The sequence below is a fragment of the Atta colombica genome, unplaced genomic scaffold (genome assembly GCF_001594045.1).
Source record: "Atta colombica isolate Treedump-2 unplaced genomic scaffold, Acol1.0 scaffold189, whole genome shotgun sequence".
Lineage (NCBI taxonomy): Eukaryota > Metazoa > Arthropoda > Insecta > Hymenoptera > Formicidae > Atta > Atta colombica.
Genome location: NW_017259281.1, coordinates 1,175,838 through 1,190,395, shown reverse-complemented (window position 1 = coordinate 1,190,395; position 14,558 = coordinate 1,175,838). Strand labels below are relative to the sequence as shown.

General features: G+C 29.8%; 1 protein-coding gene across 1 annotated transcript in view; it reads right to left on the bottom strand.

Annotated features, from left to right (window-relative positions):
* LOC108686659 overlaps positions 1-14,558 on the bottom strand; it is a 39,635-nt gene that overhangs the window by 8,924 nt on the left and 16,153 nt on the right. The window contains exons 7-15 of the mRNA XM_018192086.1: positions 13,566-13,810; positions 13,119-13,476; positions 12,342-12,575; positions 12,117-12,230; positions 11,596-11,751; positions 11,427-11,470; positions 9,432-9,568; positions 1,284-1,611; positions 657-1,008 (exon numbers count right to left, since the gene is read on the bottom strand). Of these exons, the coding sequence (XP_018047575.1) occupies positions 657-1,008; positions 1,284-1,611; positions 9,432-9,568; positions 11,427-11,470; positions 11,596-11,751; positions 12,117-12,230; positions 12,342-12,575; positions 13,119-13,476; positions 13,566-13,810 (1,968 nt within the window). The remainder of the gene's footprint in view (positions 1-656; positions 1,009-1,283; positions 1,612-9,431; positions 9,569-11,426; positions 11,471-11,595; positions 11,752-12,116; positions 12,231-12,341; positions 12,576-13,118; positions 13,477-13,565; positions 13,811-14,558) is intronic.

Genomic DNA, 14,558 nt, shown 5'->3' with positions numbered 1-14,558 from the left:
ATATTAAATTTATTATATATATAATTTATTATAAAAGAATAGAGGAATTAACGGCAAAAATATGGAAACATTTTAATTTCCATATTATCATTTATCGATCAGATTTACCAGAATGCTTTTCATTTCACATAAATAAAGTAAATGAAATAAGTTATTAATCATGCGGATAATACAGAATACTCATTATCTCGAACAATGCGGCGCCCGAGAGAACCAATCGAAATTATTTTATTATTCTACAATAAGCTACTTATATAAATTGCACATCTCCATTACCTGATATAATTGTACATTTAGTGCAATATGCATCAATTTAATTGTAAATGCTTTAGAATTAGAATCTAATCTAAGTTGTGTTCTCAAAATTTACTCCCAGTACTGAAAATCTATAGTTTACGTCACGTGCTCTATAGATTTTCAGTACTGGTAGTAAATTTTGGAACACAGCCCTATTTGTTCTCTCTTTTTTTAATAAGTATAAAATAAAAAAAATTTTTCTTTTACATTCTTTTCTTCTAAAAATGACTTAAAACAACTTATAAAGCAACGTTAATTAAATATTATTTTATTGCCAATAAGATTTGTACTGATCCAAAACTTAGACCTTATAACTTATCTTTTTGTTTTCTTTGTTATTTTAGCTTATATTCACTTACCAGTGAGACAATTAAGGCATTAATTACACCGACTATTGTGGCTGCTGAGAGCTGATGAAAAAACTGTGTGATCATTACGAGCTCGTACATAGGAGAGGCATTGGACTCGAAAGGTAGCTCCATCTTAAGAAACAATTCTCGCGTCTGCTCCGCAAGTTGTTCGTCGGACTCGTCAGGGTGAGCAACAAGTACGCCGGTACCGTAAATAAACACTGAGATCGAATAAAGGCCAATGATCAAGTTGGAAGACCGATGCGACATATCGGTTGTCCTTGACATTGAGTAGATGGCCCACTTAGTCATGCACTCGCTCCGATCCTGGGACATTATCGCTAAAATGTCGTGGAATATCCTGTGAAAAACTTTGCCTTTTGAGCTCGCTTATAATTATAAAAGAATGTAATAAATCTTTCACTTTCTTTACATACTTTAAATCATGTTACATGTTGCAACGATAAAATATACAATTGTGAAAATCTGTCTTTATTTGATCTCTCTCTCTCTTTAGCATATTTTGTATACAAAACTAATTCTTTGTTTTATTTAAAAAAAATACCAAATCAATTTGAACTCTCAAATGCATGGAAAGATTGCATTCATTTCGCGATTTAGATAAGCGAAGCTCACCGTCGATTGATCCAAAATATTGTAAGTTTCAATAGTAGGAGACTATAAGACATCGTAGTGCTAAGACCATCCATCAGATGCGAGAGATCGTCCGTGCGAACGTGTATAACGAAATATCGATACTGAAAGGTCTGTGCCATCATAAAAGTGATTATCCAAAAAGCGCGACGGAGGACCATGAAGGATGAATTGGGCCAAACGCCGATCACGCGAAGACCGATCTCGATTGAACGACTAACAGTGCCATCGAGGATCTTCAAGGAATCGGTCTTCGAATTCATTTTCGGAGTGCTGCCTTTGAATGGTATTTTCGACCGGGATGGTCTTCCTTACATCAATACCATCTTGAATCTTCGCTATTTCGTCGAAAATGCAACCATGTACTTCGTATAGCGTTGAACATATGGATGAGCACGGGGGATGAACGTGGATGAACACGAAAGAATCGCTGCGCACTATCAATCCCCCACTTCGACATGAACCAATAAAAAGTACCGCTAAGATATTCCCATCGCGACGGAAAAATTGCCAGATAAGATCGATTGCAACAGTCAGGTAAGATAAGTGCGGGTATAGATAACAAGAGAAAAAAATGAATAAGGTTGCAGAGAAAGAGAGTGCATTGTCTCCGGAATTACCCTGGATCTTAAAAATTCAGAAACCGTGTGTGATCGGGCGCAAGACTCTGGGGAGATCGTGCAGAATAATGGTCGGTTAGATCAGAAGCTTTAAATCGCTAAAATATAGAAAACGACTATATCGAGCGGCATGGTGAGAGAAATTACATAAATTGCTACGTCCGGATTGGACGTCTATATCGAGGGGAAAAAATAATTATTCGCACGAGATATACTTATTGCTACTACGAGCTGTAATACACGAACGACAGTAAGTGAACAGAGAGAACGTGAAAGAGATGAAATTGAAACCTTTGTATACAAATTTAAAACATCAAAATTTAAATTATTTATTTTTAATTGTAAGAAATATGAACATATAAAATTATTTAGCAAAACTTCAACTGTGTCATCGATGCAAAGTAAGAATATAAATAATTTAAAATATAAAGAGAAAATAAATAGTGTTCGAAATGTTTTTTTACACATTTTAAGAATCGAAAAATATTTTAAAAATCGAAAAGAAATCTCTGGAAAGAGATTTATTACTATTTCTCTATCAAAAAGATTAATTTTTATTTAGTTATTTGTTTATTTTATTAGTTGGCTGTATTATTCTTTATTTATTTATTTCTACATTTTTTCTAAATTATATTTTCTTTTCTGTATATTTATTATAGAACAGACTTCTTTTTAGTTGTACGTAATTCTATACTTACTATGAAAAGAAAGAAAGAAAAATAGAAATAAAAAAATAATCATATCACTGAATTATATTTTAAGACTTATCTTCACTAAAGCCGATTGTATCAGTTGATTTCTTCTTTTTTCTATAAAAATAAAAGAATAAGCCAGTATGCCAATTTCAGAGTAAATCTTAACAAAAATAGAAAAGACAAATATTGCATGAACTATGCAATATACACAGCACAAAAATTGTTTCATTATGAATAAAAAAATATAAAGAAGGCTTTAAAGTTTTAAAGGATCACAAGAAGAATAACACAAAAGAAAAACTACAATGCGATAAAATAAAAAAAATCATTTGATTGATAGCTGCAAATTCTTTCAGTGCTGCTACAGATCTGCTGCAAATCTGCGTAATAGTAATTTTCCAATTTTTGAAAACACAGTAAGACATCGATTAAAAACTGCTAAAATTCATTTATATACACCCGTAAAGATAATTGCATTCACAAAGGCTTATCGAGATAAAAAAAATTAAATATGCAACATTATATATGTACTTCTTGTGAAATAGCAAATTCAATTTTTTTTTGTTTCGATAAGCCTTTGTGAATGCAATTATCTTTACGGGTGTATATAAACGAATTATAGCAGTTTTTAATCGTCTTACTGTGTTTTCAAAAATTGGAAAATTATCATTACGCAGATCTGCAGCAGCACTGAAAGAATTTGCAGCTATCAATCAAATATACAAGAAGTATATTTAAGAAGTTAAACGTTATAATATCATGGGTAGAGACAAAAAAGTATTTTCTTCAAGAAAAGATATAGAATGCATTCCACACTCACAACACTCACGGATATCGTTTGTTCTTGTTTAACATTTGATAAACAACAAGGATGGAATGATTCCATGAGCGTTTTGAGCGTTAAATGGAGAACATATTCTCGTCGTTAAATCTGAAATATGAAATTTTTTCTGGATACAAGGAGGAAGAATTTTATTAAGATTTTGAGAAAGCACATCCACCGGATTAACGAATATTGTAAGAACTATTACGTATAAATATTGAATAATATGTGGAAATGAAAAACAATATATGGAAAGAAATATTGAAGATTGAGCTATACAAGACAAATATATCTTGGAACAATATCCGATTGTTCAAGATTGGACAAGACAAAAGTTCTGTACATTCCTCAAGTTTGAGAATAATTTCATGCCGAATTAATACATCGACCGATAAAATTTCTTTAAATTTGATTAAAAATATTCCACATATTCTTGATTGACATATTTTCTTAAACATTAAAATTAAAATTTGTCTAATAATTTAAAGATTTCTCAAATATATACAGTCAATATACATATAGATGTATTAATGTATTATACATTAAATGCATGATCCGTTTTACCTACATTTATACAGAATGAGTAAATATTTGAAAGCTACGTTTTTTAATCAGTTTTATCAATATTTAATCCAAAAATCATCTTTCTGGAGTATTTGTTGTATACGTCTTAACATTAAATTTACCTATGTAGTCAGAACTCAATGATAATTTTATACTTGATACATGATTCTTCAATGCTTCTTTCGTAGCTCATCAGTTGTTCATGATGTTTTCATCTTTCTTTCTTCACACATACCATATCAGATTTAATTTAGAAGATTTTGTAGCTTTCGAATAAATATATTTTTAGTTATTGGTGAGTATCAATATTATTTTATAAATGCAGTAAATGGATATCGTATGTTGATGTCAATACATAGCATTCAAGATGTAGATAGAAGAGATGATATATAATGATATATAACACCTTCAAAATCTGAAAAATACAAATTAAAAAATTAAGTTGAAGCTATAAATTATATTTATGTAATAAATAATAACAGACACATATTGTAGCAGATTCCAAAAATAAAATAAAAAAATTAAATTAAATTAAATTATTATTTATATTATTAGGTGTACAACTTTGCTTCCGCCGTTTTCCTATAAATGGCTTTAGCGGTAAGTGGTGGTCGAAATAAATAGATCATAGTCGTCATACAATAAACTTGGGCATCTGTCAACATAATCCCATAGAAACATTAGTCGATTTGTGTCTGCATCATAAAGTTATTCTCGATTGAAAATGTCAGTTTACGAGCCAAATTCTCGTCATTTGCGGGAGGTTTTAATTTTTTGCTTCAATATGAAGAAATCTGCAGCTGAGGCTCATCAAATGCTCTCAAATACTTATGGTGAGGCTACTATTAGTGAAAGAATGTGTCGTGAGTGGTTTCAACTCTTCAAGAACGGTGATTTTGACGTCGAAGACCGGCATAGCGGTGGAAGAGAGAAGGTTTTCGAAGATGCAGAATTGGAGATATTACTTGAGCAAGACTCGTGTCAAAATCAAGAATTTAGCACGATCATTGGGAGTGACTCAACAAGTCATTTCAAAACGCCTCAAAGCCATGGGAATGATTCAGAAGCAAGGAAATTGGGTGCCGTACGAATTGAAACCTAGAGATGTTGAACGGCGTTTGTTTGCTTGTGAACAGCTGCTTGAAAGGCAAAGACGGAAGGGATTTCTGTATTGTGACTGGGGACGAAAAATGGGTTCATTACGATCCCAAGCGCAGAAAATCATGGGGAGTTCCCGGCCATGCTTCCACGTCGATGGCCAAACCGAATATTCACGGCTCCAAGGTCATGCTCTGTATTTGGTGGGACCAGTTCGGCGTAGTGTATTATGAACTATTAAAATCGACTGAAACAATCACAGGCGATCGGTAACGAACGCAATTGATGCGTTTGAGCCGAGCATTGAAAGACAAACGGCCGCAATACAACGAGAGACACGATAAAGTGATTTTGCAGCGTGACAATGCTCGACCCCATGTTGCGAAAGTGGTCGAGACATACTTGGAAACGTTGAAATGGGAAGTCCTACTCCACCCGCCGTATTCTCCAGACGTTGTTCCCTCTGACTATCACTTGTTTCGATCAATGGCATACAGCCTAGCTGACCAGCACTTTCGGTCTTATGAAGAAGTAAAAAATTGGATCGATTCGTGGATAGCCTCAAAAGTTGACCAGTTTTTTCGACGCGGGATTCGTACGCTACCCGAAAGATGGGAGAAAGTAGTGGCCAGCGATGAACAATACTTTGAATCATAAATGTATAACCAGTTTTTTACAATAAACCTCGAATTTCGGAAAAAAAACGGCGGAAGCAAAATTGTACATCTAATATATAATAATTAAATATTGAAAAGTTTTAAAAAATGACATATATAAATGATCCATTAATTTTCCTCCATGATAGTTATTTCTCATTATTATAAACATTACATATATTTATATAAATTATTATATACATTTATATACATTATTATAAACATTATATACATTTATTTTTAATAACATTTTTAATAACATTTATTTTTATAACAACATATTATATAGTCATTCATATATTGCATTGGCGATTTTACCGTAAGAGCAATACAAATGCGATGACTCTTTTTGCATTTATATTTATAATGTTTAATTTATTTTACAGAATTAACTAATTTTTTATAATATTATTCTAACGTTATAAAAATATATATATATTAAAAAATACAGAAAACAGTGCAAAATTTACAACAAAAAAATACGAAAACAAAATAGAACTAATAATACTTTATTTGTATCCTATTTTGTTGTCTTGTGTTTATATGTTTAAAATATGTAAAAAATCACATACTTCTAATAAACATTTAATTGATAAACATTATATAATTTTAAAGATCTTTTATTATAATAAATGTATTGAAATCACGTTATAATAATATCGAACAAAAATATTTTTACTGTAAAGACAAATCTTATTCATTTATTTTACATAATATTTTATGCATTAAAATATTAAAATATTTTAATATAGAAAATTTTATAGGTTTTTATCATTATAACAACATAATTGTGTGATTAAAAATTTGTACAATTAATACGTGGAACACCTGTCTTCGAGTTAAAATAAATTCTTATTTAATCATTACAAAGTAACGATAAATAGTTTTTACACTAAACTCAATTTTGTTATAAATAAAATAATTCAATAATTTATTAAGAGAAAAATGAATACATATATCAATTATCATGCCTGTATAGTAATTATAATGATAAATCTTAGACAGAGAGAGAAAGAGAGAGAGAGAGAAAAAGAGAGAGAGAGAGAGAGAGAGAGAGAGAGAGAGAGAGAGAGTAATTAATTAATATATTCTAAACAACTTTTGTAATGTGATGACAAAGAAAAATTTTTCGATATTCTCACAAAATAAAATAATTCTGTCTTTTTTGTCATTGTATTTCTTGTCATTAGTATTTCAAATAAAGACACTAGATTCATAAAGATGGATAACATTAGAAATATTTTCAAACACATGTACACTGTAAAAAATAAATGTTAATTTTAATTTATAGTCATATAGTGGATTTTCTGAGACATGCAAAAATGTTAAAATTAACATTTTTGTATACGTCTTTAAGTTAAAATTAACATTTTATTTTTTACATTGTACACATTATCAATTTGTCTGTTAACGTAGCACTGTAAATACACTTAAATTTTTATAGAAATTATAATTATTGTATATGAAAGAGTGTTATATTCGCTATTGAAGAAGGAGCTTTCTATATCGAGGAGCTTTGTTAGAGAAGGAAATAAAAACGTACCTTGGCAATTTGTTGTAATAAAAATGCCAATTGCACAGTTGTTGTGAGTAGCTCCGAGAAGATGTTGCAGATTACGTGACAAGGAAAAAGGCAGCTCGACGGAATGATATTTTCTTGTAATGAAAATAAGTGCTTCATAATACTGTAACTATTTTTGTAAAAGTTTTCACGCTATATCTTTAACCTTTTAGTAAATACAAAAATCTTAAACAAATAAATTTCGAACTATACTAATATTCCTATAAAAACTGCATATATAGGAAATATAATAAAAATATTGTTAATAAGTATATATATTTAATTTTTAGTTATAAAAAATATTATTACATAATTAAATATTGTATTACATAATTAACTTTATTCGAGAAAATAATAATAATTACAAAACAAACTCTCAAATTTTAAATAAATAAAGTAAGCTAATGAGAGAGTCAGTGCTGATAAACGACGTAACTTCTTGTGAAATAATTTAATAATTTAATACTACTAATTTATTTAATAAATTAATACTCAGTAGTTGGAATGATGTTTTCTTTATTTGAACGTTTCAATTCTTTTTGGAGTTTTCCTCAGTAATGTAAATATAAAAGTATTATAACTCACATATCCATAATGATTAAATCATTCACAAATTGACAAAGGTGAAGCGTTACTAATCATTAAAGAACGAGAAGCATGCCACATCTAAATCCGAGCAACACGTCATGTACGGACATGATTTTAATATGTGCAATCTTTATACCTGAATTCAATACATTTTTAATTTAATTTGATTTATAATATATTTATAATATATAACAAAGCTTCATGATATGCTTCTCTTTTCTTATTATGTTTATTTCAATAAGTGTAAACCAATGATAATCATTTGTGTTTTTTTGCATTTGTTTTTTTGATCTGAATCGATATTAATGCATAGAACAAAAATTAAAAACTGTACCTTTCATGCCTGCTTATATAATCTTATTTGACAAATTAATATTTTTGTAAAAAAAGCCTCAGTGGTCGAGTTGGCTAAGACACTCTTTCCAAAAAGTCGAGAGGTCTCCGAATTAAACCGTGGCTGAGGTAATATTTTTCACAATAAATTTCTTTCTTTCTTTCTTTTTAATTTAGGAAGAATTATTAGCGTTTTAGTTGATGAAAGCTGACTGAGTTAAAAGTCCGAAAATTATCGGCGCTCAGTCATATCTGAAATAAATTGTTTTAATGAAAAGGATATATAATGTATTCTTCGAAACATCTAACTTTAATCGATCATGGCTTTCTTTATCATATTTGATGTAATATTTTTGTATAATTATATTTATTTTTATTTTATATATGTGAAATGTTTTAGCAATCTTCTGTCTCAGAATTACATCATAATTATTTCTTGTTTCAGGATTACAGGCAAATTATGATGAAATTCTCAAACTTACCAATGGTATCAGAAAACAATTGAATACACCTACCAGCACTCGTTAGATGAATAAATTGAATAAAAAGAACAGCTTATGTGAATTGATGTGCTCTTAAAAGGTATCTCCATTTTGATGATGAGCATCGATGAATTTTCATTTTTGATCCTCTTATTGTGTTTATTGTATAAAGAAATACTGACGTTATATGCGAGCAAATTATAATGTTGGAGAACCAACGAGATACGTAAGCTATTCTGATCATTGTGTACTCATTCAAAATATCGCATTTCTTCCAATCTTTAATCATGCATATTATAATTTTTGTTCAGCAAACTATAAGGGATTCTTTAAAGAAATGTTTAAGGTTGCATAAAGACAGAAATTTCTTTATTTTATCTTTATGTTAAACATAAATTAAAATTATATTTATAGAAATAAAGAAAATCTGTTCAATATAATTTATAACCTGAGAACTAGAATGAAGATGGGAAATGTTTATAAATCGCATGATTCTGTGCTCGGTATATATCGTGAAACAGCCTTATCGCGTATCAAATGAGAAAAAAGTCATTTTGATAAACGTAAGGGAATAAACGAAAATTAAGCTTATTGCGTCTGAGATTCATTAAATTTTTCAAGATATACAATCACGTATTGGTACTGAAAGATTTGAAATACGATCATTGCTAATATGCTGAGGACTTTAAGTAAAATTGCATACGATGTACCCGGCCATACATCAGTTATACGAAGACTGTATTGCATAGATCGGCACACGGTATTCGAATTTATTTCAGTCTTCATCAAGCTCGAAGACAATTCTTCATAGAAATGACACGGTAAGTTGTTACTAATTCTCGATTTTCTTTTACATTTACATTATAAACAAAATTATGATATAGAAGGCCTCGATTTATATATTTACTAATTTCAGATTATTTAACAAATTATTTAATATCAATCTCGTATAGAGATTGGTTCAATTCAAATACTTGTCACAACAACAAGATTAAAAAAACTTTGTCTTCAAATCGTTTCAATTTCAAATCGTCGTAGATTGGAAGAAAAAATTTCCAATTACGACATGATTGAATATCTTAAGTCACTTCTGGGATATGGTAAATTGAGAAATCTCAATGAAAATTCTAAGAATTTACAGCTCGACTGTATAAGAGATAATAATTTTTTTTTGCTTACTTTATGTTTTATTTTTCATTGTTAGAAGTCAGAAAAGCTATAAAACGATCGATGTTTTCATAATTACAAAAAAAAAAGTAGCAAATGCAGCCACGGAAACATCCAATATACTTTCGTATACGCAGTCGTCCGTTATTTGCATTAAAAATGCAAGAAAAAATGTACGTGCTGAACATACGTATGAGTATCAAATGTGTAGAATACTTAATACTATTAAATATGTCGAAAAGAGATATACAGCAGCAATTGTGGAAGATAAATTCTTAAGGGTAAATTGAAAGCGAGGCTAAAAATTTGCGATGATATAAGAGAAAGTTGAGCAATGTATACATTTATCTTTAAAAAGTACAATAATATTATTATTGAATGAGATACATTGATGTATTTTTACATGAAAACAGATATTGTTAGCCAGATGAAATACTTAAAAGACTTCTCTAGTTTTTAAAGATTAATAATTTATATTATAAATGAGAAAAATTACGAAATGTGAACATATTGTTTCTATGTTTTAAATTGTTTTGTTTAAAGGCTATATTATCTAAAAAGTATTTAGATAAATTAACTTATAATTTTATTTTTTATTTAGATAATTTTAAAATAAAATCACTTTTATTTTATTTTAGATATGTAATTTATGTGCAATTTATCTCATCTTCATCTAGATAATTTTTTTAGTTAGTCTAAGCGTAACACTATATATATGAAAATTTATACGTGAGAAGAGAGCCTTAATGTCGGCGGGTATAGATAGATGAAAGAAAAAAAACGAACAGGGGAAGCGGACATAGTACATTATCTCTGGAATTACTCGAACCTTATAAATTCAGAAACCGTGCGCGAGCGGTACAGTGAGGAAAGTTAAATTGCTACGTTGGCATTGAATACATATATCGAGGGAAAAAATAATTATTCGCAGCGGTACCTATTGTTATTGTGAGCAAGTTAGTACACAGATCACAGTAAGTGAACAACATGAATGAAAAAACAAAACTGGAATTTTTGCATTTATGTTTTATCGAAATTTAAAGTATACACAATTTTCTGAAGTGTAATAAATATAAATGTCTAAAACTTAGTTTGAACTCTATTGTCAATATGAAGTAAGAGAATGTGAATAATTTATTAAAATATAGAGAGAAAATAAATAATATTGAAAATTCTTTTTACATATTTTTAAAAATCCTAAAAATTTCTGAAGCAATTTATTACAATTATACTGTTCAAAAAATTTATTTTTATTTAGTCAGTTATTTCTTATTATTAGTTAGTTGCATTATTTTTACTTATGTTATTTTTTAGTTATGTTATTTTTATTAATTTACTTATTTTTTATATATTATATTTTATATATTATATAGATTTTTTATATATTATATTCACTTTTTCACTTTTCGTATATTTAATAAAACAGATATCGTTTCAACTATATGTAATGCTACACTTACTACTGTCTAATACACCGATAATCACGATGGATACACTTGGCACAAGTAATTGTTATCCATTTAAGCCTCGTTTAATACATCGCATGCAACACTGACATATACGAAGCTGATGCTTTCATTACCTAATTGAAGAGAAATGATAAATTTTGTTCGCGTAATAAATCAGATACTATTTTCTATTTTGTCTTAAGAAACATGAAATATTTTGACGTTTTATCTCGTTAATATTCGCAATTAAAATTCTCACACTCGTAAATCCTTCTAAAGAAAGATCCATAACATTTCCAGCAGTAATCGTTAATCTCTTCTGCGATCTTAATATCACAAATAACAAAATTCGACACTCGGCAGGTGTCATGTTATACCATAGTGCCTCGTAGGCTGCATCGCCAACCGATTTGCTCTAAAAAAGAGAATGGTATACAAATTTAAAAAAATCTATTAATTTATCAAGGCACGTTACAGAATTATTCGAAATGAATTCAGAGATTTCTCTAGAAAACACAATAAAAATTTAGGGAATAATTAAATAATTCCGATCAGAAAATCTATTTCGAATAATTCCATAACGTACTTTGAATTAAATTTCAAGTTTGATCCATATTTTTTGAACATTCAAGAAACACATATACATAAATACATATTAAACTGATCAAGCTTGATAAATTGTTCTATAGAAGAAGGGAAAAAATTTGAAAATTGATTACCAGTAGCTCGAAAGAATAAAATAGAATATTACACATCATATAAGATAAAATATGTGCAAACCTTGGCGCTAAGGTATTCTCCCGCGAAACAAAAGATAAAAGCTTCTAACGTTACGGCGACGTAAAAAATAGCGGATTTCAAAATCACCACTATGGCTCCATCCCTAACAAGAGACTTGAAAAACATTGCAAAGAAAGATTCGAAAGATATTTAATAAATTTAATAAATTTAATGTAAAATTACAAAATAATGCCATAAATTTTATTAATTAACGATGCAACTTACGGCTATGATGGTAAAACCGATGCAGCAGATGACCACGGTATTCGATAAAAACTGCATCAGCGCGATGTCGGAATAAAGCTCCTCAATATTCTCTGAAAGAGTTATTATCTTTTGGTGCCGGATAATCACAAGCCTGACACTTGTGACGATTGAATCATGCTGAGAAATTCCGTTGCCGCAAATTGTCAGTAATTCCCGGCGAAGAATATCGATCTGTCCACTTACGTGAAGTACCTAAACGTAACTATTAATAGATTCCATAAAATGAACTCCCGCAAATTAATAATCTTTTTCAAAGTATCTAAATTTTAAATACAAAATCAGAGAAGACAAAAATCAATCTTAATTCTACGCTTTAATTAATGCTCGCAGGAGCATAAGCAAAAAAAAACGAAAGAAGAGATAGAGAAGAAAGTGAAGCTAATAAATCTTAAAAATAAAGAAATAAATTAAAAGAAATAATTAATTAAGGGAATAATCTTATTTTTGTGAATCTTGGTGATGAATAATAATCTTATGCAAATTTTTTGCAAATAAATTTTTCAGTTTTATACATTATGCATCGATTCGGTTTGTCGGACTTGAAAACGCAATTATAAACTGCAATATTAATATTTCAAATTACATTGATTGTCAATTTATTTAATAATGATGATAATAAATAAGATCTTAAAAATTTGCAAAGATTTATTTTCTCATAGATTTAATTATAAATCTTCTAATTATAAATCTTAAAAAGCTACTAATCATTCACGTGATCGGTTAAATTAAACTCACCAGCGTAATGATCAAGCAATTCATCATACCAACTAAAGTGGCGATTGACACTACATGAAGAATCTGACCGACCGCTAAAAGCTCAAAGAGGGGAGACACGTCAACTTTGAAGGGAAATTTCATCTTTACAGGCAGCACTCTCGAACTAATGTTCAGATTCTCCTTAAAATCGGTCGACAAACGTAGAAAATTGGTCACGGAGTAGCAAATTGCAGCTGCAGCGTTAATGCTGATCAACACGTTCGAACAATGACGTGATAAATTGGCATTACTTGCCATAATACACGATACCGATTTATCGTAAATGTTGACGTTAGTCCAATCTTCTTCCATCGTTAACACGATATCATAAAAAATCCTGTAAGAAAATCGCTTGCATCGAATTGTATCTTGCATCGAATATCTTTGTTGTTTACATTAAGGAACTATTCCTACCTGCGGTTCAACCAGAGAGAGATCAATTTTAGAAAACTAAGACTATAAGCCAACGTAATGCTAAGCGCATCGACAAGATTCGAAATATTGTTGACGTCGAAGTGATCGAAGATGTACACATATTGAAAGTACAACGCAAACACTAAGCTCATCATGTATGTGAACCAAGTGACGGTTCCATACTGCAAACCCGGCCAGATTCCAATAAAGCGAAGTCCAATCTCGACGGAAGTGCTGATGGAAGTTGCGCGCATTATCTCGCATGGGATCGAACCACGTCAACGTTTTCTCGTCAAAGGCAAAACGATTATCGTGCGAACATCACTACTTGGAAATTAAGCATTGAGTTTCAACGAGCTATAACTCCAGTTGTTATGCCAGGTAACAATACATTGCCCCTTCATCGATCGTTATCAATCAATCGCAATTACGCGCGCTCTTACCGTTTCTGATGCGACAAAAAAGAAACATACGTTACATTTTTACGCTGATTATGGGTTATTACAAAGAAGAAAGAGCATAATTCGAAGCTACGTATTGAAAGTTACAAGGAGGGGGATGTAAGTTATTCATTTAACAAAAAAAAAAAAAATGAGAGATCCGTTGAGCCCATGTGAACAATGCCAGACGCGTTGAAAGACTTGAGAAATACAAAAGCAAAGAAAAGGGTCGAGTGTTGTTAAAAGGAGACTTGAGAGAAGTTCTAAGTCGTTCATTATTGTTTTATAAACAAAAATAATATGAAATTATCATATGATCATGTTCACATGCTGCTTAGAAAAGATCAGAGGAGATAATCTATACATATCAAAATATGAATGTCAATGTATCATGCTACTTACAAAAGTATGTCAATCAAAAAAGATTATTTGTATAAATTAAAAATATTATAAATAAAAGGACATCTTACTTTTTAATATATTGCAATATCATTCACGTGTTCGTAATTTTCTCTTCGTTAATATTGGAAGTTAACGTTATTGATAGTATCTAACTAATTATTGC